The 27,576-nt window shown below is 37.0% G+C and overlaps 1 protein-coding gene across 4 annotated transcripts in view; it reads right to left on the bottom strand.

Moving 5' to 3' along the window:
* The window catches only part of ralgps1 (Ral GEF with PH domain and SH3 binding motif 1), a 166,146-nt gene that overhangs the window by 96,438 nt on the left and 42,132 nt on the right, over nt 1-27,576 (bottom strand). For all 4 annotated transcript variants that reach the window (XR_007931185.1, XM_051902280.1, XM_051902279.1 and 1 more), the window contains exons 6-8: nt 20,431-20,514; nt 12,348-12,437; nt 7,363-7,455 (exon numbers count right to left, since the gene is read on the bottom strand). Coding sequence is in view for 3 of the 4 variants with exons in the window: in XM_051902280.1 (XP_051758240.1) it covers nt 7,363-7,455; nt 12,348-12,437; nt 20,431-20,514 (267 nt within the window). In the remaining variant the exon portion in view is untranslated. The remainder of the gene's footprint in view (nt 1-7,362; nt 7,456-12,347; nt 12,438-20,430; nt 20,515-27,576) is intronic.

The following is a 27,576-nucleotide window of genomic DNA, read 5'->3' as shown; positions in this document are numbered from 1 at the left end:
GAGCTAGAGCACCCAAAAATCTCCTTTATCAAGCCTCCACCACCCGCCACCAAGACCACAGCAGCAGCCGGCCTCGCTCCTCTAGCGCAGGGACTTGAGCGGCTGCCACAGTGGCATTACTCATACAGTGCTAAACAATCCTTACGAGGGCGATAAAAGTGAGGGGATTCTTTCAACCACTAACATCTTTATTTTATTTTGCAGTAACAAATGACTGACTTTGATTACAGTATAGTTCATGGAGGCCATTACTGTGCTTTCTGCCTCCATAGCCACTCCAGATAGCAGTTAAAGCCTTCATTCATCAACAGCTGTAAAGATGGAGCAGCATTGAGCTCAGGGACACATTCCGAACAACTTTCCACTTAGACTGAATTTGATGAGGATGAGGGTCTTATTAGGCTGCATTTACACTGCAAGTCGTAATGCACAGATCCGATCTTTTGACCATATCCGATTTTTTGGCCAGTGTGTTTACATTCACTTTAGACGCGACTGATATCGAATATATCTGTGTTTACATTAATTCCCGCCCAAAATGATTGTCATTGATAGTTTTACATGCACATGGTAGACCCTCGGGTTTTGAATGGCCGTGCTATTAAAATTATTTACATATTTCACGTCGGGCGTTTATGATTACCTGCCAGAATGGATGCCATGGATGTTTTGCAGCGCGAATTCAGACTGGACGAATATAGACTGGAAAATAAAGGTAATTTGCGTTTGTTATTTTACAGTCGTTAAATCTAGAATTCTGAAGGGAAATAAAGTAGCAGGTAAGAGAGAGAGAGTAGCCTATCCAGTGAAGCTTTTGGTTTATTAAAAAAAAATAATAATAAAAAAAAACACACGGCGGTCTCTTTTAAATTAACCGGGCAGAGGTTGAATTTCAGCTGCTGAATGTGTGTGTGTGCGCGCAATTTCTTTCAAGGAAAAAATAGACATATAAAGTTTCTACCTCAATAATAAAGCTGTGAATTTTTAGTGCGAGTGCATACAGAAACGTCTGCTTCATAATACAACATTAAAGCTACCTTTTAGTAAACAAACGTGTCGCCCTCACCGTGTGGTGGCTTGGAATTCCAATGCGAATCAGATATGCGTGTTTAGACGTAGGTCACATGTTCAGATATCGGATATGTATCTGATTTAAAACTACATTTGGAAGTGGCTCAGATCGGATGCGAAAAAATAGGATCTTGTGCGGATTTTTGTGTTTACACGTGTGCAACAAATTCCCATCTGTGTCAGATGTGAGCAAAAAATCGTTTATTTTTTTTTTTTTTGCCAGTGTAAACGCAGCCTTTGCTATAGGTGCAATGTTAAGAGATGTACGTCCATTTGTCTTTTTATTTATCTTAAGACTGGAAAAAGAGTGGGATGAATTAGTAAATGGAAGTAGGAGAAAGAATTATGCAAGAAAAAAAGGATGGGAAAAGGAATTAAACGGTAGTATGTACTATGTTCCAATTCCATATAAAATGAATGGCCAACTTGTTTTATTGATTAGCCAAAGCCAATTTTTAACTTGCATTTGGCAGTTGGCGAGTGTTGTGACACTGAGAGAATGCTGGGATACATACTGGAATCAAGTGGCCTTCTGTCTTCACTGTATATAGCCCTGCTCTTCTCCATCTCTCATCTCATAAGCAGAAGAAACAAAATAATGTGTTCACAAAAGAGGGAGGATGGATGGATGGATGGAAAAAGTAAAATAATAATAATAAAAAAAAAAATCCACAAACACCACAAGTTTGTCTCAAACCTTATGATCATGTTATCCATAATGATTTGAGATGATCCAAAGAGCATTTGACTCTTTACAAAGAATTGCATGATTAATATAACTAAACTATTTAATTAGTGACCAACAAAATTATTAGTTTATTTTAACATTAAATGTCACAACCTGAACTTTCCTTTATTTTTTTTTTTATTTTTCAAAATCCTAAAATTGTTATTATTTCTGCTGTAGGTAAAAAAAAAAAAAAATCCAGATTTTCAAAGTGATCTCAGACTTACGGACTCCACTACATGCATTACTATTTATGTTTAATTTTTACGTCATGGCTGACAGTGTAATGACTGCTCCGAGACACGAATGGTTGAGGATCCAAACGCAGTATTTTATTAGTCTATTAGGGTAACCCACAATCGTAATCAAAAGTCAGGCAAGGGTCAAAACACAGGTGAGCAATCCAAACAAAGATAAAGTCCAGGGTACAGGCAAAAACAGAGAAAATCCAGGAATAATGCAATGAAACCAACAAAACAAAGACACGGGAGAAAACAAGGTATAAAGGCTCAGAAATGCAGTATACAAACATACAAGACCTAACGATGAGTGACTGAATGAACCAGGGCTGCGTTCAGCCCTGACAAAACATTGCAAAACGTTTTTTAAACGGAAACGGTGGTGCGATGAACACCCCGTTCTGATGACGCAAGAGATGCAACTATGGCGGCTGAGAAAGCCATTCTTTGTGTTCTTTTTGAAGAATTTTCTGAGCCTGAAGAAGTCAGTACAAATACGTGTTTAATACTGCAAAATACGCTCGATGTTACAGTCACTGCACTTGCCGTCCAGAATAAAAGAGAACATCCAAATCGAGTGAAGGGATTTGTGGAAACTGTGGTTCCTAATTATTGTGAACCAACATTTGCCTTTATGTTTATGAAAGTTTATGAAAGTATCACTCCACAATACAATAGCAAAATATATAAGTATAGTATTTTTATGTTACATCAGGTGTCTAGCACACCTTCCTAAGGAAAGGATATTGACCAGAAGACATTGCAATTAGCCTACTAAATGATATTTAGACAGACTTAAAGAAGTTCCAGATTTATATTTGTGCTCTTAGCCTATTAATTTATTTTGCAATTAAAGTAAATAAACATGTGCAAACAATATACTTGCTCTTGTGAATTTATTTTGATGTTAATTACATTTACGAGCTGTTTCTTTAATACTGCGTGGTTTATATGCATGTTGATGCTGATTGGGCTGACATTTTTGACACACCCACCAAACAAGAGAAAACGTATCTCAAACCCGTTGCACACCTTTGCACACTGTTTCCAGGAAACATGTCGTTCAATCCAGAAACTGTAGCAAAACGTTGCGCACCGGTTTGAGCTTGAAGGTTAATATAGACAGAAACACAAAGACAATGAGGTGATGAGACACAGGTGTAAGCAATCATGAGGATTATCAGAAATGGAGTCTTTGACAGTGATAATAGTCCAAGGTGGAGTGCCCTCTGATGGCAATCAAAGGCACTCGAGCTGGTGACTGTGACAGACAGGCAGCATCCATTGCATAAACCAGAACAGACCGATAAACCTAAAAGTGCTGAAAATAATGATAAAGTCATATCAAATCTGTATCTTCGTGTGTATAATATGTTCCAAAATGTATACCAGCGAGCAGCGTATTCCTCCTAATTCATTGAATGCCTACTGGGAAATCAGCAGTTAATCTTCAAATAAGTGGAAACATGGCCTTGAAGTCAAGCGGTTCAGAAATTGGCTGGAACAAATGACATAAAGAATTACTCACTCCAGTCTGTGCCATGAGCAGTGAAACATAAACCATTTGCACAGCAAGACCAAAAACAGTCATTATAGTCAGGCAGAACCGTCAGCAAATACACGCAAGCGCCTTTTCATTATGAACAGGACAACAAATGAAATGCTTCAATCTATAATTAAAACCGGACCACAATTCAAATGTGCACATTTCCTCGAGCTTCAGGGTTCTGGGACGTATGGGAAAAAAAGAAACCTCTTAAAACAGGGCTGTGATGAATCAGAATTTATCCCTGTAGCTGGTGCAGGCACACAGTGTCTGGCAATGTGACATGTCTGTCTTTAGTGAGACTTGAGGCATTATGTGATGCAAAGATTAAGGTCTGTGACCTGGCATTGATCCATCTGGCTCATAACAATCATGTGATTGGCAAGTTGCACAAACTGTATTTCAGTTTCTTTCACTTTTAGTTTTTTACTGTTCAAGCTTTAAACAAATAAATACATACTGTACATGTATATCATGTACCACCAATTAGATTGAGATCTGGGGAATTTCAAGGCCAGGGCAACACCTTGAACAATATTTAGGTACTGTAGATGGCACGAGTCAAATTTACATCCACACGAATGGACGAACCAAGGGTTTCCCAGCAGAGCATTGCTCAGAGCATCACACTAGTGATGGCACCAGTGCATCCTGGTGCCATCACTTCTCCGGGTAAATGCCGCACACGTACATGATGTAAAACAAAAGGGGACTCATTGGACCAGGCGACCTTCTTCCACTGCACCAAGGCGTTTATCAGGTTATCATAGGCACTCTGATTGGTCTGCAGCTATGCCACCCCATATGCAGCAGAGTGTGATGCACTGTGTGTTGTTACACATTCCTCCCATAACCATCAATAAAATTTTGCGTGTCTTGTAAAATTTTGTTGTTTTTAGTATGACAGTAAACTTTCTTTTGTCTCCGAACAGATGGGATAGCCTTCGTTGCCCTTATGCATCGATGAGCCTTGGGTGCCCAAAACCTTGTCGCTGGTTTGAGGTTTGTTCTTGGACCACTGTTGGTAAATTCTCACCACGCTTGACCAGGAGCCACTCACAAGCCTTGCTGTTTCAGAGATACTCTGACCCAGTCACCTTGCCATAACAATTTGGCCTTTGTCAAAGTCGCTCATAAATGTATTCCTGCCCATTTCCTGATAATTTACTCACCCCCATGTCATCCAAGATGTTCATGTCTTTCTTTCTTCAGTCAAAAAGAAATTAAGGTTTCCATATAGTGGACTTCACCTGGTTGAAGGTCCAAATTGCAGTTTCAGTGCATGATCCCAGCCGAGGAATAAGGATCTTATCTAGTGAAAAGATTGGTCATTTTCTAAAAGAATAAAAATGTATATACTTTTTAACCATAAATGCTCGTCTTGCACTGCTCTGCGACCCGCACGCATGACGTAATCACGTTACAAAGATGGCGTAGGCGAAGTACCGATCCAGTGTCTACAAAGCGAATGTGCAAAATGCTAAACGCCCTTTACAAAAAAAAAAAGGTAAAACAACGATATCGGACGATTTTGAAGTTGGAGGAGAAAATTAGATGAAGTTTTTCGCCCTACCGTGGTACTTCCACCTACGTCACACGTGGCCTTTCAACGTAATGCATGGAGGATCGCAGAGCAGTGCAAGACGAGCATTTTTGGTTAAAAAGTATATCAATTTTTATTTTTTTTAGAAAATGACCACTCGTTTCACTAGATAAGACTCTTATTCCTCGTCTGGGATTGCGTAGAGCCCTTGGGGGTGAGTAAATTTTCAGGAAATTTTCATTAAGAAGTGAACTAATCCTTTAAATCCTTTAAAAGATGATCAACGATATTCGCTCCACCTGTGACTGGTCATGATGTTTTGGCTCATCAGTGTATATGCGTGTGTGAAAATTAACATTTTGTCTGTAGGACTCAATTGAGTTTTTTGTAAACAGAATCAATAGCAGCTTTTCCACCTTCAGCCCAAACTGTTCTTTTTGCTTAACTGTTCAATTCCGTGCCAACCCGGCCCAGCTAGCTATAGAGAAACTGGTAGCCAGACAACAGAAAAGTGACCAATCCTAATTTGTGATGTCACTACACGCATTCTACCATCACTGTTCAGCAGGGTTAGCTGACTTTTAGTTTGTAATCATGCTGTGCCGCCAAGTTGAAATTTAACTGGAATCATTCCTTACCATTCTTAGAACCGTTCGGCCCCACTGGGAAAAGCGGCTAATGATCAATGAATTACACTGATAAATTGAATAAACCTTGTTGTTAAATATTGCATTAAATAAATTACTTAGTTAAATATATATGATGCATAATATTCCATTTAATAATGTAATTGTCAAAATTCCCCTGTGGCAAAGCTAAATGCATGGCAAGAAAGTTGAGCTTGTGGTATCAGACAAAAGGTCCTGCCGCAATTTCTTCTAAACAACATGCTCCCTCTTTTTCCATCTTTTCTCAATTTACAGAAGTGCTGTGGCTAAATGTGGAATGTCAACTCTGGAAGCTGCTTACATCCCAAATCATTAAGGTCCCCAATGAGTATGAACTCTCTCTACCACTGACATCTCTCAACAAAATAAGTTTGAATAGGAAAACTGCCTGATTTCCTTCTCAAAGAGTCATTTACTACTTTAAAAAACTACTGCACTGAGATTCTTTGGACCTTTATCCATTTACACCCCTTCTCTTTTTAATATGATTCTCAAAGTAACATACAGCACATGTAAAAAGTAACAAGACAGAAATTAAATAATAGTCATCAGTTTAGGCATGGAGTATGATTTTTTAGGATAATATGAAAGAAGTGGCTTATCTGCCACAACAATTCAAAAGCTTTTAATGATTTTTAAAGATCTGCAGTCCTACAGATAAAATATTAATTTATGAGCATGAAAAAACATATATTTTAATTATAATTCTTTATACTGTAAATGTTGATAAAATGCATATTGTTTTCTACAAGTATCTGGATGAACCCAGCTAATTCAGCTGTGCTCATTGAGGGCTGGTTGTAAGTGTTGTCAGTACAGCATATAGTTTAGCCCTTCCATTTTTCCCTCAAGAAAAGAGGCCAAAAGGTTTTGGACATAAAACTGGGGTGATGCAAATGCTTATAAATAGATTTAAAGCTTTGGCAATGATAAACAAGGTCTCAGAAACAACCCTTTCAAAATTTTCCAGGCCACTTAAATGTTCAGAAAGGGATCCAATAGGCTCATTCTGTCACTGTCCTTATGCATTCAGATGGTCTTCTCTGCAAAATAAGATCAATGGAAATCCAAGAGCACTAGGGCTCCCAGGAGAAATAAACACAAACACTGCATTGTCAGCTAAATTATAAAGCAGCAGAAAGGCTAGCATTTGGTGGTTATACACAATAAATCCCCTGTAAGTGAAGAGAATATTAAATGAGAGATTTTTCCTCAAGTCTTCCTAAATAAAGTCCTCTTGTATGTCCTGCAGAGGCTATGATACTCTGAAACTATACCACAAATTAAAAGTTAAGAGTTTATGATCATATTGAGGTAATCAACTAAACACTAAATTTCCATGCAAGCTATATTTCTCATATACTTAACCTTTTATTCTTATATATCTTATAAATTTCTATTTACAGAAATATTATTTCAATATTTTGAATAGATGCATAAATAAAAATGTATAAACCAACAAACTAAATAAATAAAATAAAATAAAATAAAAAATTAAACAAAACAAAACAAAACAAAATAAAAAATAAAATAAAAGACCACCCAAACCTTGCTTAGGTCTTGCTTACCGCCCAGGACTTGCTCAGTCTGAAGATAGGTGCGCTCTGAAGGGCAGAGACCACCGACACCAGAGAGTGCAGGTTATTCAACTCAAGCAGTTTCTGTAAAAACACAGAAGACACACAGTCTCAATAAACATGAAACCACTTACATGACTCATGAAAGACAACTGTAGACTTCATATAAATCAGGACTCACTAAAATAAAAGTATGGTTTATTTTTTAGAATTTTTTTACTTTATCGTAATGGTACAAAACTTGGTAAAGGTTTTGGTACTTGCTATGTGAACACAAAAAAGGTCATCAAAAATCACAGCATTGGATATTAATAGGAAACAAATTCCATTATCTATCGGAAACGTTTGAAACTGCACCCAAACAAAATCTTACTAAAAGCTCTTTTTTTTTTTTAGATAACCTTTGAAACAACTTGTTTAGATGTATGGCTTTGATTTTCTCATAGTTTAAGAGAAAAACATGTTTAGGAAAATACATATTTCATATACAAATTTAAAATAGTGTTTTTCATAACAAACTTTCGGTAAAAATTTTAGGGTCTTTTAACTAGTTGCTTATTAACATGCATATTACTAGAATATTTGCTATTTATTAGTACTTATTAAGCACATATTAATGCCTTATTCTACATGACCATATTCTACATTCTTAATCCTACCCAATACCTAAACTTAACAACTACCTTAATAACTATTAATAAGCAGTAAATTAGGAGTTTGAGGGAAAAGTCATAGTTAATAGTTTATATGTTCCCTATACTAAAGTGTTACCAAACTTTCTTTTTTTTTTTTGTTAACTTTTTCTCTCTTTTTTTTCACTTCAACAATAATCTGCCAAGTGTCTTCTTTAAAAAGACACCAAACTTATGTCTGCGCTCCAAAGTATTCAAGATTTATGACAGTTTTCAAGTCTATGCTCAAAAAGTAGTTAATAGGTAATGGATTATAACCAGTGTTGGGTAAGTTACTCTAAAAAAGTAATTAATTACTAGTTACTAATTACATCTTCAATAGTGTAATTAGATTACTGTACAAATTACTCTCTCCAAAAAGTATTTAATTACTTATTACTAATTACTTTATAAGTCCTATATCAACCTCGACAAGTTAATAAATGATAAAAAGGATAGACATGAAACGGCTCTTTTAATTCTTTCAAATAAATAATATAAAACTACATAAATTATTCTGGTCACACTTTAGATTAGGGTCCAATTCTCACTATTAACTAACTATTAACTACGACTTTTACGACTAAATTCCTAATTACTGCTTATTAATACTTAGTAAAGTAGTTGTAGAGTATTGGGCAGGTATTGGGCAGGTATTGGGTAAGATTAAGGATGTAGAATATGGTGATGCAGAATAAGTACTTATAATATGTGCTTTTTAAGTACTAATAAACAGCCAATATCCCATTAATATTCATGCTAATAATACAGTGCACAGCATAAATGAGTACGCCCCCTCTGAACAAATACAAAAGATGTATTTTCTTTATGATCACTAATACAATTCATGGAAAGATGGTAAAACTAAAATGTATTAAACATATACATAATAAAAACTGAGAAATATATGTCATTAATAGCCATAAATTAGTAAATTAGCCAATTTTGTTTAAATTAAGGACTGCAGAAATGAGTACACCCTAGATTTAATTCAACAAATGTATAATATTCTAGTACTTAGTATGTCCTCCATAATTTTGAATATACTACTCTGTCCCTTCTTGGCACGGAGTGTACAAGTCCATGACAAATTGTCACATCTGTCCTGTTTAACTCCTGGATGATGAGCTCCTTAAATGCCTTGATCTTTAACGGGGAGTGTTGCACAACTCGTCTCTACAGAATCCCAAACAGGTGCTTAAGAGTGTTAAGATTGAGTGCAATCTATGTCCACAGAAGGTTTTTCACCTTGGGAGATTGCATATCCTCATTGTCATGTTGAAAAAATGCCCAACAACGCATTTTTGCAATGTTTCAAGTATGTGTATCAAATTACACAGTGGTGTGGGAAATCATGACAGCATTGATAAAGCACAACTCCCTCACACCTTCAGCACTCATACATCCCTATATAAGAGCTTTACTACCACTGAACTTTACTGTGGGAACCAGGGACTTCTCACTGTACTCCTCCTCTAGCAACACCACAACATTTTGGATGCTGTTAGATCCAAAATGACTGATTTGGTCTCATGAGACCAGAATATTCACTCCCAGAATCTATGTTTTGTAAATATGGGCTTTGGAAATGGCTAACTGACTTTATTGTGCTTTGGCTACAGTAGGTAGTTCCAGTGAGAACAACAACCATGCATGTCATTTCTGCAGGCTGTATCTTACTCTGTGAGATAAACAGTCACTCTTTTCATAGCTTTTGCTGGCTCTGAGACACTCGCTTAGTATTTCTCCTTCTCTTTGTCTAGCAAAAAAATCTCTCATCACTAAATGAAAGCTTAAAATGAGGGCCTGATTATTTCAGGGGCCTTGTCACAAGTCCATTGTTTTTGAATTTCTGTTACTTCTGCTATATTTTTACACTTAAAACAATTATTTGGTAATCCTCTTGTACCACTGTCCTCTTTTGTGCTAAGAAATAAGTCTCCTGACAGTTCTCTCCCAAGTGCTTCCATTGTTGTCAGCATTAAGTCTGAGAATGATTCAGTGGGCTATATAACACTTTTAATTGTCAAGAAATTACTTCTCTTTAAATGTTTTGGTTCAACATACTTACCTGTTGATCAAACATTGCCTTAAACTTACACGAGAAATATTTTATTTCGTTTTATTTAGTAACTTTTAGGAGGGTGTACTCATTTTTGCTACACAACATTTTATTACCTTGATAAGAAAATCTTTTTTCCTGAATAATTTTGACATGCTTCTTTGGTAACTGATTAAGCAGACTTGCTGGAACATTATATCTCTGAAGAACCCTAACATGTCTTCTAAGTAATTGAGTAATTGCTGACTTTCAGAAGTTTCAGAGGGGGTGTACTCATTTATGCTGTGCACTGTAGTTAATAGTGAGAATTGGACACTAAAGTTTTACCTTTATTCTTAATAACTCACCAAAGTATTTAAGGTGAGAAGGATACTTAAAACATGCATTTTAACATTAGACTTTAATACTATTGTATTATATATAATTGTTCCACAGTCTATACGCAGTATTTAGTTCAATTATATCAGAAATAACTAAATTACAGAAAAAATAAGAGTAATCCCTTACTTTACTTTTTCAAGGGAAAAGTAATTAAACTACAGTAACTAATTAGTAACTAGTTACACCCAACACTGATTATAACTACTGCATAAATATAATTTAGTACCATAAAATACCATAAAAACACAAAATATTGAATAAATAAAAAACAAACTAAAATATAGATACATTACATTTAGTACATTCATTTAAAAAAAGGTCATTTTGATCGGTATGCGAGGAACACCAGAGGGTTACAGTCAATGTACACTGATTTGTTTTATATTCCTTTATATTCTTATTTCTGGTCTGGTCTTGTCACGCTATTCTCATTCTTTTTTTTTTCCCCTACTAGGCTGACCTCTGTAAAGCACTATGTGTCAACCACCTTAATGGAAAAAAGGAAAGCAGCGCTTCTTTGGTTTTTAAGTCATTGGCCGATCTGCTTTATTCATTAGCGTAACCGTTAGCATAGCCCACTCAGGCTAACTAGGGCATGTCTGCTGGTAGCAGGGTACGCAGCTCTTTCAGGTTTGGCAGGTAGAGCAGGGTGAGTGTTCAACCATAAGGAGTCATTCAGCGGGTTTCCTGTGTCATGGTACATTGAGTTTCAGGAGAGTATGTAGGCTGATTGAATTCACAGCAGTCTGTGGCTCTCTGTGTGTGTGACTGTTGGCACAAATTACAAGATAAGCATCTAAATAACCGCATGATTGGGAAATTTCTCAAGCATCATTTCAATAGAAATGTTTCTTTTAAAATGAGACTTTCCAATCAAAATTTTAATCTTGATCATACAAGTGTTATTTTGATTTGGAAATCAAAACTCAAAAGCAATAAATTCCATGTTACTGTCAATTTAAAAATTCAGTAAATAGCAATTTACTTTGAACAATAAGTGGACTGGAAATATAAAACCACAACTTTTCTAATCTCTTCAATTTCATTTTACAGCTCATTTATTCACAATGCAATGCAGCTATCTGTACTAAATTACATTTTAAAAGCAATTACAAGACAGATGGAAAGTCAAATAAATTGTGTGAAATGATTTGAGAGAAGTTAATAAGAACAGCAGTTATACTGAACTGTGTGTAGTTATTTCAGATGAGAAAATATGTGTGATGAGAAATTACAGTATTTGCTTTAGGAGTAACAACGATGACATATTTGACACTTTAGGGATTTTTATATTCTCCCTTTGTTAGTTGCTATCGTCATTTGAAGATAATTAAGAAATGTAATGGCTCAGACTTTCTTACAGTTGGAGGCAAATAAAAAAATCTCATATTGAAAGCTGTGTAAACTGAGTCTGAGATGGATCACAGTCAGATGAAGCCCTTTTTATGATGCTCTCATCCTCCATTCATACCACAAACACTCACCACTCCTGTACAACCTCTCTACTCGCTCTCATTGATCTAAAACAGAAGGCTTTAATCCATCAGTTCTTGCAAAACAGCATTAAAATTGCCCATTGTTAAAGGACAATTCTTGAAAGTGCCCACAGAAACTTTTATGTTTAATGAATTTCTAATAACACAAGTTATGGTAATGCCAGTGCCAAGGAAAATTACCAGGATATAAAATGCAATTCAGATGTGAATACAAATATTAATAAATGTTTGACTGAACTTGATAAAAATTATAGGGTTATATTCCTGCTGCCATGGCAACACATACAAAGCAAAAAGAATTAATGATAAATAAAGTAACCAAGCTGCACTGGCTGAGGGAACCATGAAAAACAAAGAATGTCTCACCTTGGCAATTTTGATGAAGTGGCCCAATATTTCTGCTCGAATTTTCAGTGTTTGAGCCGTCAATATCTCCCTCACTGCCCAGAAACTGACCTAGGAGAAGAAAAGGTCATATGTAAATTGACAAGTACTGAGATCCACAATGCAACAATAGGCATTCCCACAATAGTCGTCTCTGCCCAACTTATTTAAAACTACTTTAGTAAAGGCAGAGCTTGAAGGTTTATATAATTTATAGCTATATGTTATGTAATTAAAAACCGTTCTCAGCAAACATAACTCAAGCATACACTAGTTTGATCAAACTTTAACAGACTCATAAAAATGGACACAGACAGATTAACAAAAAATAAATAATAATAAAAAAATACAGGAAATCATAAATTAATGAGGAAAAAACTGAAGAGACAGTATTTCCTCTTATTCACAAGCCAGAAAACCTTTTAGAATGTGACTAAGTAGCAAAACTGAATCCTCTTTTTTTTCTTGGAAATATGAGACGTTTGTTGTTGATGAAGACCGAAATGGCAAATGTAATTGCAGGCCTCAAATAGCCACTTCCAAGACATTTAAGCTCTTCTAAAATGAAATGCCATGTAAACAAATCCCATATTCATTCCCACTGTATACTGACCTTCATAAGCAGATATTTATAGCCGTATTTTCAAAAGTGAAGATAAAGAAAGTGTTGTGCATTTACAGTAAAGGGTTAGGGAATAGATGAATCGGTAAGGTCATTATAATGTGTGTAAGTGTGTGTGTCTGTGTTGTGCACAGAGAGAGAGGACACAGGCCACTGTCGCCTTGGCCTGCTTCACATGCAGCTGCTTCAGCTCTGGCTGAAGGCCTGTATTCCCTCACACCCCTGACACTCCAGCTTTAGGGATCCGCAAATGCCTGGAGGCGATAACCCCCTGGATGAGCACAGCTTTGTACGGACATGGCAGGTTGATGGGACAGATGCAAAACTGTCATGACGGATACATCAAGCACGGGCTGGGAAGCCCTTTGCGATGGCAGTCCGGCCTTTGGTGTTTAGACAACAAACACAGAGGGGATGTGGCACATAAACTGTCTGGAGCCCAGCATTACCATGATATACTGCAAGCAATAGCGCTGGTGCCACTTTGCTCTTATCAACCCATGGTGTTCAACTAAGATCGGTAGCTCAGCTCTGCTGAGACGTAAGCAATAGCACTGCTACTTCTGGTGAGACCGTCTGCTCTTGTGTCTGCTCGTTGCAAGTGACGAGAACAATAGTGGCCTTGGCTTTATGTTCTGACTGTTCCACTGTGCACTGCAGCACATTAAGTCGGTATATATGCATCTATATGCATCTATCTATTGCATTACCATGAAAACAGTACTTTAAAACCTTTCAGTGGCCTCAATTTTTGAGTCCAAATTATTTTGTAAAATTTATATTTTGTATAAAATTAAAATATAATTAGCTCGGAACATTTGCTTTACAGTAAACAAACTTATAGGTTGTGTTTAAACTTTATTATGTGCGTCTTCCTCATACCTCTATGCCACCAAGGGACGTAACATAATTTGGGGGCTCGTCCGGGATCGTTCCTCGGTATTGGGGAAGTTCCGGTAGTTAGCATAACTTGTTGTTTTGCTCTGGGGACGTGTGTGGTGGAGTGATTCAAGTGACTTTAGTAAGTATTGCAGCATTGAACTTTGTGTATGCCGTGTAGTTAGGGCTTTTTGTCGTAAACTTCGTGATGTCCTCGAATGTACGTCGGTTTATTGAGAATCCGACATTAGACCTTTTTGAAAAATGTCGTAAGGATGATCTATTGGCAATAGCTGAACACTTCCAAATCTCAGTTAGTCGGCAGTCATTGAAAAGAACAATTAAAACTGTCGTGTTAGACGGTCTTTCGGAATTAAATGTTTTGACTTTGGCCGAGTCGGTTAGAGAAGCAGATCAAATTAGTGAGGAAATGGCGGGGGCTGACGATGAGGAGGTTAGGCTTGTGGAAGCGGACGCGGAGGCCGAGGCTAAAGCAGGCCTACCCCCATTTGAGCCATTTTCTCCGCCCACGCCGGGTTCTAGAGAGAGCGCGAACTTGAAGGTTCGTATAGCTCGACTCCGCATGGAAGCGGAAGACAGAGCGCAAACTCGACGAGCTGAATTTGATCTGCGGCTTGAAATCCGACGGCTTGAGATTCAGGCTGATAAAGAGGTAAAATTGCGCCGGTTGGAGTTAGAGGAGGGGAAGCTGTCATCTAGGTCCACTGGCCCATCTACTTCTGATTCACCTGGCAAAGATCCGATCGAGTGTGGTTTGTTTACCACTGCTTTTGACGTAAGTAAAAACATTTCATTGGTGCCGCTATTCAGGGAGATGGAAGTAGACAGTTATTTTGGTGCATTTGAGAGAATTGCTGCTTCCTTAAATTGGCCGAAGGAAGTGTGGACGTTGCTGTTGCAATGTAGGCTTGTGGGAAAAGCTATGGAGGTCTTTTCTACTTTGTCTATAGAAGATAGTATGAAGTATGAGACTGTGAAAGCAGCTGTCTTACGCGCGTATGAGCTAGTGCCGGAAGCTTACCGACAAAAGTTTCGGAATCACAGGAAGGGTAGTAAGCAAACTTTTGTTGAATTCGCACGTGAGAAAGGAGTATTGTTTGATAAGTGGTGCACTTCCAGTAATGTTAATGATTTCACTTCCTTACGTGAATTAATGCTCCTTGAAGATTTTAAAAAGTGCTTGCCTGAACGCATTGTTCTGTACTTGAATGAACAGAAGGTGACGGAAATGTCTGCGGCTGCCGTACTAGCAGACGAGTTTGCTTTAACTCATAAAAGTGTGTTTAATACCATGCGTGGTGATAGAAACGTTTCCGCAGGTTCTCTGCCGCACACTGTTGCACCTAAAACAAAGGTAGAAGCACCTAAAGAAAAGCGTGAGTGTTTTTATTGTCACAAAATTGGTCATGTAATTGCAGATTGTTTGATGTTGAAAAAGAAACAGCAAACTTCGTTCAGTGCACAACCTGTTGGTTTGGTAAAAACAATTCTAGCTCCTGTTGACTCTGTTTACCAACCATTTTTGTTAGAAGGTTTTGTGTCTTTCAGTGGCCAACAAGACGATCAAGCGGAGGTGCGGGTGTTGCGAGATACTGGAGCTGCGCGCTCGTTCATTCGTGGTGATGTGTTGCCATTTTCAGAGAAATCCTATTTGGGTTCTAGTATCCTGGTGCAAGGTATTAGTATGGAAGTATTGAAAGTACCGTTGCATCGTGTGTATTTAAAGACAGAGTTGGTTGAAGGTTTCGTGGACGTGGGTGTGCGACCTGCGTTACCAGTGCCTGGTATTGAGTTCATTTTGGGCAATGATTTGGCTGGGGGTAGAGTGCTGCCAGTATTGGAAGTACTTGATAAGCCTGTTCTTACTTCTGTTACAGAAGAATTAACTCTGAGGTATCCTGATGTTTTCCCAGCTTGTGTTTTCACTCGTGCCCAGAGGAAGAAGATGGGGACAGAGTTTACGCTGGATGACACCTTTTTGTGCACAGAGGGTGATGTTACTGTAGGAGAGCATGTGCCTCACAAAACTGGAAATGAAAAGGTTAGTGGTTTGCTGACATCTCTGTTGCCGGTAAGTCGTGAAAAGTTAAGTAAAGCCCAACATGATGATGAAACTTTAGCGAAGTGCTTTGATGCAGTGTCCAATTCAAAAGGGGACGCGTCATATTTTATGGAAGATGGGTTGCTAATGCGGAAATGGCAGCCTCGAGTAGTTGATGATGCAGAGTGTTCTACTGTTTGTCAGGTTGTTGTGCCTACCGAGTACCGTGCACATGTGCTCTCACTTGCCCATGACCATGTTATGTCGGGACATCTAGGGGTAACGAAGACATACAGTCGTTTGTTGCGTCATTTCTTTTGGCCTAGGGTGAAAAAGGATGTTGCGGTCTATTGTCGTACATGCCCTACCTGTCAAATTATAGGAAAACCAAATCAAGTTATTCCTCCCGCACCATTAGTTCCAATCCCAGTGCTCGGTGAGCCTTTTGAGCATGTGGTTGTGGACTGTGTCGGACCACTGCCCAAAACTAAGACTGGCCATCAGTTCTTGCTCACGATGATGTGTGTCGCAACTCGATACCCAGAAGCAGTGCCATTGCGAAAAATTACTTCCAAAGCAGTCATTAAGGCATTGATCAAGTTTTTTTCTACTTTTGGTCTGCCTAAGATAGTACAAACCGATCAGGGCACGAATTTTATGTCTAAGTTGTTCACTCAAACCTTGTGTTTCGCTGGGTATCAGTCATCGTACTTCCAGTCCATATCATCCTGAGAGTCAGGGTGTGCTTGAGAGATTTCACCAGACACTTAAGGCTATGTTAAAGAAGTATTGCTGGGAAACAGGTAACGAATGGGACGAGGGTGTGCCATTTGTTCTTTTTGCTGTTCGTGAAACCACTCAGGAGTCTTTGCAGTTTAGTCCAACTGAACTGGTATTTGGACATAGTGTCCGAGGACCATTGAAAGTTCTTAAGGAACAAATGCTGGGTCTCGACAATAGTTTAAGTCCCACAAAGAACATTCTTGATTATGTGGCTCGTTTTCGTGAACGAGTACAAGAAGCCTGTGCGTGTGCTAAAGAAGCTCTTGCTGAAGCTCAGTCTAGCATGAAACGACTATTTGATAGAGCAGCAGTGTCTCGTGCATTTTCAGTGGGTGACAAGGTACTTGTGTTGCTACCAATTCCAGGGTCTGCGTTGTCTGCACGCTTTGTTGGTCCTTATGAGGTAGTGGGGAAAAGAAGTGACACTGATTACATCATTAAAACACCTGACCGTAAGAGACAAAAACGGGTTTGTCATATTAATATGCTTAAAGCTTATCATTCCAGGGTGGAAGCATCTCACTGTTCAGAGGAGAACACAGGGCCCGTGGTTTCATCTGTTGTTGTGAGTTGTGAGTCAGTACCATCCTTTCCTGGTGATGCTGAGTTTGATGCTGATGAGGTGAGGTTATGGGTTGATCCTTTGCCTTATATGCCACTGTCTAATTCTGAAATTTTAACTGATTGTTCAAAGTTGTTGTGCCATTTGACAGAGGAGCAGTGTGCAGACATGGTAGCTCTGATTCGGTGCTTTCCTCAGATATTTGGAGATGTGCCCAAGCAAACTGACGTACTTTACCATGACATCAATGTTCGCGATGCCGCTCCTATTAAGCAGCACCCTTATCGGATGAATGCTGCAAAGAGAGCTGCAATGAGAAAGGAGGTTGAGTATTTGTTGCAGGAGGGTTTTGCAAAGCCTAGTGTTAGTCCGTGGAGCTCTCCTTGTATTTTAGTTCCTAAAGCTGATGGAACAGTTCGTTTTTGTACCGATTATCGTAGAGTGAATTCTATAACTGTGCCAGATTGTTTCCCTTTGCCAAGGATGGAGGACTGCATTGACAATGTGGGTTCTGCTAAGTTTGTTAGCAAGCTAGACATGCTCAAAGGTTACTGGCAGGTGCCACTGACACCAAGGGCATCAGACATCTCTGCTTTTGTAACCCCAGATTCGTTCCTACAGTATAACGTTATGGCGTTTGGCCTTCGAAATGCACCTGCAACCTTTCAAAGGTTAGTAAACAAAGTGATGGCGGATGTACCCAACTGTAGTGCATACTTGGATGATCTGGTTGTATATACATCTACTTGGCCTGAGCATGTGTCAGTGTTGACTATGGTGTTTCAACGACTTGCTGATGCTTCATTAACTTTGAATTTGGCTAAGTGTGAGTTTGGCAAGGCTACAGTGACTTATTTAGGTAAGCAAGTGGGGAAAGGCCAAGTTCGTCCTGTGGAGGCAAAGGTTGTTGCCATCAAAGAATTCCCTACCCCCACTACTCGTCGTGAATTAAGGAGGTTCTTAGGTATGGCAGGGTATTACAGAAGTTTCTGTAAGAATTTTTCCTCTGTTACGAAACCCTTGACAGATTTGCTTAGCCCTGCAAAGGAGTTCATCTGGTCTGCTGAGAGTCAGTGTGCCTTTGAAGCCATCAAACATTTGTTATGTAGTTCACCTGTGTTGTCTGCCCCTAATTTTTCTGTACCTTTCAAACTAGAGGTGGATGCAAGCGCAGTTGGAGCAGGTGCTGTGCTGCTGCAGGAAGACGAGGAAGGTATTGACCATCCCATTTGTTTCTTTTCTAAGAAATTTAACAGACATCAGTGTAACTATTCTACAATTGAAAAAGAGGCTCTGGCTTTGTTATTGTCGTTGCAGCATTTCGAAGTATATGTTGGGTCTACTTCGTATCCTGTGGTTGTGTATACGGATCACAATCCTCTTACGTTCCTGTGTCGAATGTACAATCAAAATCAAAGGCTGATGCGATGGGCTCTAGTGGTTCAAAACTATAATATTGAGATTCGGCACAAAAAGGGAGTGGAAAATGTGGTCGCGGATGCTCTTTCTAGAATGTAACTCCTGTGTGGGGTAGTTTTGTGTACAAACATTATGAAATCTATAATGTTTGATTTTAAGGGTGGGGGTGTTACGTGTTAAGATTGTTGTCCCCTCCCCTTTTGTTATTTGTTATCAGTTTCTTTGTTTTTCCGCTCTCTGCTGTCTCTCTCTGTTCTAGGTGCTGTGAATGGTCAAGTAATCTGTCCATCATGATGAGTCATCTCATAGAACATCCGATCATTAACAGGTTTAGGATAAAAGACGCCGTGGAGAACGGAAGGGGAGGGAGCTTGGAGTGTTCGTTGGCTGTGCCATTGTTTAATGCTGCTGTTTAGTGGTGGTTCGCTTGCTTGCTTGTTTGATTGTTATGGAGTTTGATACCGAGAACGTCTTACCTGAACTAAAAACTTTCTCAGCCCGGAGTTAAAGAAAAGGAAAGTATGTCACGTGACTTACATCTTACACACACGCAGGATTGACTCTGTTTAGACACAGGGAAGGAGCGGGCGCAACCTTGTGTAAGTTTTGTTCTGGTAGTTAGTGAAGCTTTAGTTATGGCGTGAACGCCGAAGATTCCTTTATTTTCTGGTTTTGTTTTCAGTTAGTTTAGAGGGCGGGAATTAGTTAGTGAATGTTTTGGTTTTGTTTCTTTTGTTTATTTAGCGCCGCTCATTTTCTTTCTCTCTGTGGCTTGTTTTAATTTATTATAATTTCTTTTCTTTGTATATAGCTGTAAATAGGGATTTTTGGTTGGTGTTTTCCTTTGTGTAAATTTATTCTTTTGGTAAATAAAGCGAACCACTTTTTGTCATGTTGTTGGTCCGTGTGTCACTCACCCACAGTACTCCCCCAGAGACCAAGATTATAGGTTGTGTTTAAACTTTAATATGTGCGTCTTCCTCATACCTCTATGCCACCAAGGGACGTAACACTTATTCTTTCTTTCTTTTTTTTTCTTTTTTTTAGGTCTTATTCCAAAGCATTTATGAATTACAACCATTTCAACCAGTTCAGATCTGCTCAAAAAGTTTGCACTCAAACAGGGAAAATTGTTGCGACTAGGTGGTTCTTGGATGTTGTTTTGATTTTTCAAAGGTGGTGTTCTGTCTGTCTGAACGTTTAAGATCCACTGTTGTAAAACAACAAAATAATGACTTTAATGTCCCCGAGCATGCCACTGGAGCAGACACCTAAAAACTTTTAAGTAGAAAGAGAAGAGTGGATCACATTAGTCTGGAAAAAAAGGGAGAAAAACCCATCAACAGACATTTCTGTTGGATGTTTCCAGTGCTGTTTCGAATATATTCTGTTATTTATTTAGCAGCTGCTGGATGAATTAACTATATAGACCAGCATTTGTCTATCTGACGCACCTGTTTGCACTTTAAAACTGCAATATCCAGCGAAGAGATAACGTGTTATTTAAAACAGCCAAAGATGTGAACTCCATTAGAAACTTAATTGTACCAGTGGACAACTATTACATTAAAAGACTCATGTGTTAAACTTAGAGCCTAAATAATCTACATTAAATCTGCTTATCAGCGATGGTTTTTGAACACAACCCATACCAAATTAATACTGCAGCAGATGAAGCTTGTAATAAATGATCTTACAGCGCACCTGTTGGCTATGCTAACTAGCGCATATTGCTTACCTGGTTAAATCTCCGTGTGAAGGCCACAACATTAGGTGAAAGGCTGTGCTTCTCCTTCTTGTTCCATCCACAGCTCGCCAGCTCCTAAACAACCAAATAGTTCAACAGTGTTTTTAAAATGTAATATTTAAGTCGAAGATGTGCAAGTGACATAAACTTATTGTTTTATATACATTTTATATACACTACCATTCAAAAAGTTTGAAAGTTTTAAATGACATTCAAAACATTTCTTATTATCACAGTTTAAAACTGTTGTGCTGCTTAATATTTTTGTTGAAACCATGAATATTATTATTATTATTTTGATCAAAAGAAAGTCCAAAAAAATAGCATTTGCTTAAAATATAAATCTTTTATAACAATGTAAAAGTTTTTACTTTCTCTTTTGATCAATTTAATGCATCCCTGCTGAATAAAAGTATTATTGAGCATAAGAGACTGTCCAACTAAGAGGAAAGGCATTAAAAAGTAAAATACTGTACACACAACTTTTAGCATTAATGAAATTTACTACACATTTTACTATACCATATTTGTTACAGACCTTTTGTAGTCCCAGGCTTATTTAGAAATTCTTACTTAGTAAAATATAGGAATAATACATTTTGTACAATAGAAGAGACAAGAATGCAAAGAACAAAAACACATCCAGCGCCATCTCATTGACAGAACAGCTTTGCATAGGGACTTTCTCAGGCTTCCTCAGGTTCACAGAGCTATGAATACTAACACTTTTATAATATTGTGTAGACTAAGAGCAGATGGAAACATTTGAAGGCTTTTCAGTTACGACGGACCGAGTGGAGTGGAGTTTCCATGTGAATAAGCAGCTCAGTCTGGATACAGTACCTTACCAAAATATTTTAGGTCTGTTTGCTGAAGTCATCACTTTAAGCCACACATTTTGTTGGATTAAACAATCCGGGACACAAGAAGTCTTGTTTGGTTATAGACCATTCAAATGTTTGGGGTCAATAAGACTTTAATTTGTTTTATACTTTATAAATTAATGTATACTTTTAAGCAGCAAGGATGCATTAAATTGATCAAAAAAAAAAAAAAAAAGACAAAAGATTTATATTTTAAATAAATTAATGTTATCATGCAAAGAATCCTGGGGGAAAAAAATGGATCACGGTTTCTACTAAAATATTAAGCAGCACAAATCTTTTCTACATTTTGCTAATAATAAGAGATGTTTCTTGAACATCAAAGAAATTGAGCATCAAGCGCATCAGCGTATTAAAATTATTTTATATTCTGAAGGATCATGTGACACTGAAGACTGGAGTAACGGCTGCTGAAAATCCAGCTTTACCATCACAGGAATAAAGTACGTTTTAAAAAGACATTCTATAATACATTCTATAATACAAATAATAGAAACATTTATATTAAACTGTAATATTTCACAATATTTGTTTTTATCTTACAAAATCTAGAAAAATCTTACTGACCTCAAACTTTTGATTAGTAGAGTATATTAGTTGTAAATTAAAATTTGAAGGGGTTTTTATTATTAGTTTTATTATTTTGCACCCAAAACAGTATATATTTCAGTACATATTTCAGTTTTTCCATTATCATTTTCCAACCCTCTCTCTGACCCTTAGAATTACTTTTTTTTTTTTTTTTTTTGCTGTTGGCCCTTTAAGAAATGTCCCCTGCATGTGTGAAATGAGTTCAGCACTGAATGGGTCAAGGTTTAGCTGGTTAGCATGGTTCAGTTAACCCTTACATGTAGATGTTATAACTACTACACCATTCATCAAATATACTTTAATTGCTCCATCCTTCAATAACATCCTTCTGCAAAGTCAGCATTACATTATGACAGGATCACCAAACAATCTCCAATGAAAATCCCCTTGTTAAAATTAAACTTCATTATTTGGAAGAATAATCAGAGCTGCATGTGCCATAAATACAGCAAAAGGTTTAATGAATTAAGATTCTTTTTTTTTTCTCTCTTATTTCACTAGTTCTTTAGACTGGTTTTGACTTCTGAAAGCTACTGTATGTTTTACAGTCTTCTAGTCATCTCATAAGATTGAAGATTTTTTTATTCCACATAAAACCACTTTAAAGTATACAAACTTTATCTTTCATTCTGACTCTATCATTTCTGTAAAATGTCTGTAGCCAAAGAAAACTGTACAGCACACCGCTTTATGCAAAGAGACAGTGTCTGCTCACATTACTCACACAGCACTAACAATTTAGTGGTTGTTCTAGAACCAACGTACATCTGAAATCTATTAATCCAGATGCCCGTGTCAACTTCACGAACATCTCCTTTTAGAATCCGCAATAATCCCTGAAGCATGCAGTTGAAATATTGATGAATGAATGTATGTGCATGTGGTCGAACGCAAAAATGTACTTATACTAGTGTTTCCACAGGCCAGTGAAACTTACAGGCAAACGGCTCAACAATAACAAGACCACTTTCGTTGTCAAATATGTCAGGGTTGGAAAGACTGAGTGTAATGAACGGGTCCTGAATTAGTGGCTGGGGAGGTCAAACTCAGCATATTTAAAATTAGCTCTTTTCCAGTGGGAACTTCTGCTGTAGGCAAATTAATTCAGTGTGTTTCACACTCTAGTCTTCTTCAGAGAAGAAATACCATGATAGATGTTCTGTAAATTTTTATAAAATCGATCAACTGAAAAATGTATGTGTGCAGAAAGCTGCCGCAATGAAAACATGTCTAAAGAAACGAAAGAGGAAGAAGATTCATCTTGACATAAAACAAGTTCATACTTCACAAATCAGATAATTCCCCTGAACACCAATTAAAAGCACTTTGAGTCAAGAACTGACATTTTTTAGCAATAAAACCATTGGCAACACCACGAGTACAAGAAGATAACCATGACAGCGCTGTCAGCTGTAGAGAAAACCCATTTTCACCCGTGACTGAAGAGACTCCAGAGGGAGGACGGGTTGAAATACTTCTTTGCTGTTTCCAATCCAGACCATGATTTATGTTTTGGAATGCCAAACACATCTTCAAACTGCACAAAAAGCAGATAGGCCCTTCTAACTGCTTTTTGTGCAGTTTGAAGGGCATATCCTTTAATTTAGAAGGTTTTTAGATGATACAGGGAGAAGAGCAATAACAGTGGCCAATACTGAATATTCAACCCTGTTACTGCATCATTTTTCTCATTACAAAAAAATGAGGAAAAAACTTTTTAAAAATTGTGACACCTACTGTAAGCAGCATGCCATAAATACAAGTAAATAGAAAAAAATATCTCAATTCATTTTCTGAATTGTATTATGTTGCCACATCTGTCAAGCTTTAAACCTTGTTACCAACATGAACATTAAAAAAAAATCCCAAACAATTATTTTTTTTCTGTTGCTCAAGAACTACAAACCGGCACACAGTCTCAAATTAGCTAGCAACTACTGAGTGACAGCTTCATTTGAGTTTAATAAACACTACACTGTATAAAGAGAGAGAGAGAGAGAAAGAGAGAATTTATTGTTTTTACAGAAAAAAAAGTCTGGCAGCTGTGGTTGCCAGAATAATTCAGTAAAAATACAATAAAAATGTAAACATATTTACTAGAGATGCACAGATACTAAATTTCTCTGTTGATACCGATAGCTGATTATTCAGAATGATATCGGCCGATGCCGATACCGATACTGATAGTTTGGTTTTTCTTAAGGAAAAAAAAATCTCTCCCAAATAATGTTGCAAACTATACAGGGAGCCCTCTCATTTGACACACTACAATATTAGAGGTTACAATTAACAACAGAGGTATTATATTCAGCTGCTGTTTATTTTCAGATATAATAATTACACTAAAAAAAAAAAAACTGAAATGTTTGTATAAAACTTAGTATCACATAAGGTAGTTTTCATAAGCACTTGTTGTCTTCATGACAAATTTACACAAACATATAATTAACAGTAAATAAGCTCCTCTGGTGTTTTTTATATATAGATAGCAAAGGAACTGTGAACATTGGAAAACGTTCCTGAGGTAAATTTGACATGATGTGACATATTGTTCACAAACTGTTTTATTGACATCTTTCCGCGGTTGAAACACAAATAAAGTGATTACATGAGACATGATACATTCCGGTAAGTTGTACTATATCTTTCAACATACCTATGATGTTCATGCATGTTTTTTTGAGATATAACTTTTATTGAAGAGGAAGAAAAGACTTGCGGCTCTGCGCTGCCTGCCTGAACTGAGGCATTACAGCGATCTGACACGTCACATTTAAGAGCGTGAAAACGGCATTTATTGTTTGAATTTCATGATCAAGTGGACAGAAGTTGAAAACTGAAACTTTTATTCTTATCAGAAGTAACAAAGCACAAAGCTTTTTGCGATTATTGGATGGAAAAAAGAGCCTGCTTTATCGTCACTATTTTAAAACTGTTAATGCGTTAAAATTCAAAACAAGAGTGATTTTCTTCACACACAGTATGTATGAGTTGCAGTCTGACACGTTTTTCCGCACCCTTTTGATTGACAGGATATAATCAGCCCTGATCATCGGCAGTTTTTAAACAATCGGCCGATGGCCAATAGTGATAATAATAGCTTTTATCAGCCGATACCGATTGTTGGCCGATACATTGGTGCATCTCTAATATTTACAAAATAACCTGTAAATTTTACAGTTTAAAACTGAAATTTACAAAACAAAAACAAACAAAAACAGTAAACCCTAAAACCTTTTCTGCTGAATTAGCAAAGCCATGTTGCTACTGACATCCACCATAATAACACAGAGAAAACCACATTATGAATCAAAGTTAATTACAAGTAGCTTTTTTAATACTAATAGAAGGTGCATGGTGTCATGCAATCAAATACAAAACACCATCATGGTAAAACACACAACACTAAAATAATGCAATAAACATTCATTTAAAAACATAAGATGTAACATAAAACCATGATGTACATAACTAATTAGAAGAAACCTAAGAAGATGCATAATTAATAAAGTTAAAAACCACCAAATGTGAAGTGTCACTCAGGGAACTGTGGGGATGTCAGTTTACAGTTTTTCATTGTAAATTATAGATGATTTGCTCTTTTTACTTAAAAATTGTATATTTAACAGTATTTTATAGTAAAATTCTTCTTCATATATACTGTAGTACGGGAACTTTCTGTTAACCAATAAACAGGTTTTTACTGTCACATTTTTACAGTCTTTCTTTACAGTGTTACTGTACATATAACCCTATTACCTATTGTTTCTGTTGCCGTTTTAATTCTGAATTTGTACCAATCTGTACCAAAAGTTTACTGCTAGAACATACAAATCCATACAAATTTAGATTTTAAATATGTAAGTAGACAGTGTTGCAACTACCCTTCAAAAGTTTGGGGGATTTTTTTTAATGTTTTTGATAATGTTCTCACCAAGGCTGCATTTATTCTGTAATTTTTTTCCTGTGATGACCACGTTGAATTACTCCAGTCTTCAATGTCATATGATCCAACAGAAATCATTCTAATATGCTGATTTGGTGATGAAGAAACATTTCTTATTATTATCAATGTCAAAAACATTTTTTAAGGATTCTTTCATGAAGAGAAAGTTCAAAAGAACAGCATTTATTTGAAATAGAAATCTTTTGTAACACTGTAAAAAAAATCTTCACTGTCACCGTTGATCAGTGTATCCCTGCTGAATAAAAGTATTAATTTCTTCCCAACCCTAAACCTTTGAACAGTAGTGTGTAATTAAACATAAAAAATAAATCTAATTTCGATTAAGCACTGAAGTTTCTGGCCCTATTTTGTCTCCTATTCATGAAATCCAAATTCTCAACACACCAAATCAGTGGCTGGGTTTACCAGAATCAACCACACAGTATTAATGCGGCTATGTGGAAAAACAATAAATAATAATAATAATAATCCCATGGTCTTTATACATTGATCCACTCTGGAATGTCTGTGGCTGTAAGTGAGAAATGATTCCAACAAGAGAACTCAAATTCACACTGACTCATTAATGCACACGGCTCACAAAGATGATGTCATGTTAACTAAGGCCCGCAAAGATCTAGGTCAATCACCATCATACTTTAACACTCACATCACTTATGTGAATTCATACTCTGGATAAAGTTTACACAATCCTGACTCATTGGCCCATTTCTCTGAAAAAGGCCAGAGATTCACACCAAGGTCATCATGAATGGAAACTAAATGATTCCAGACTTCATATTAAGAAAAGTAGCTTGGGTAAGACTAATTGCCAAACAGACTGCCAAACAATTCTCTGCTCAAGCATTACACCATCACTGTGAAGACTGTCTGCACTGCAGAGACATGGAAGAAGCCTGGCTAATATTTCCTCATGATAGAATGAGGCTACTGTTTTCTCACCATACTCATATAAACCCTAAAATGTGAGTCAAAACTGTCAATTTTTTCACATTTTTCATGTTATGTAGTCTTTTTATCTGACATTCTACAATTAATGTGTCTTTGACCATGTGATGAAATTGGTTTCCAGTTTAATTAGATGTTTTTAATTAATATGATTTCTTGATTTTAAATATTTTAATTCAACTTGATTATTTTAAGTTAATAATAATAATAATGTTAACTGTATTAATTCAATAGTAATATATTATTTGAATAAGTCATCCTGCAGCCCCCTTGAAAGTTTCCTGAGGCCCTCTAGTGGTTCCCAGCCCCCCTGGTTGAGAACCACAGATTTAAGGGCATGTATTGCCTGGATATTTGTTAGACATTTTTGGGTCTTCATTCTGTCATAATCATGTGAAATAATGAATATTCATATTCATTATACAGGTTCATATGTTATGGGTAGTGCCCCTCTGTTTGCTTTTCCTGAACCTGCCATACAACCATAGACCATGGAAAGTTTACATATGAATACTAAACACTTATGTACTGGATAATACTTAAAGGATTAGTCCACTTTTAAATTAAAATTTCCTGATTATTTACTCACCCCCATGTCATCCAAGATGTCCATGTCCTTCTTTCTTCAGTCGAAAAGAAATTAAGGTTTTTGAGGAAAACATTCTAGGATTTTTCTCCATATAGTGGACTTCACTGGTCTCCAGACGGTTGAAGGTAAAAATTACAGTTTCAGCGCAGCTTCAAAGG

The sequence above is a fragment of the Ctenopharyngodon idella genome, chromosome 8 (genome assembly GCF_019924925.1).
Source record: "Ctenopharyngodon idella isolate HZGC_01 chromosome 8, HZGC01, whole genome shotgun sequence".
NCBI lineage: Eukaryota > Metazoa > Chordata > Actinopteri > Cypriniformes > Xenocyprididae > Ctenopharyngodon > Ctenopharyngodon idella.
This window is presented reverse-complemented; position numbering and strand designations above follow the sequence as displayed.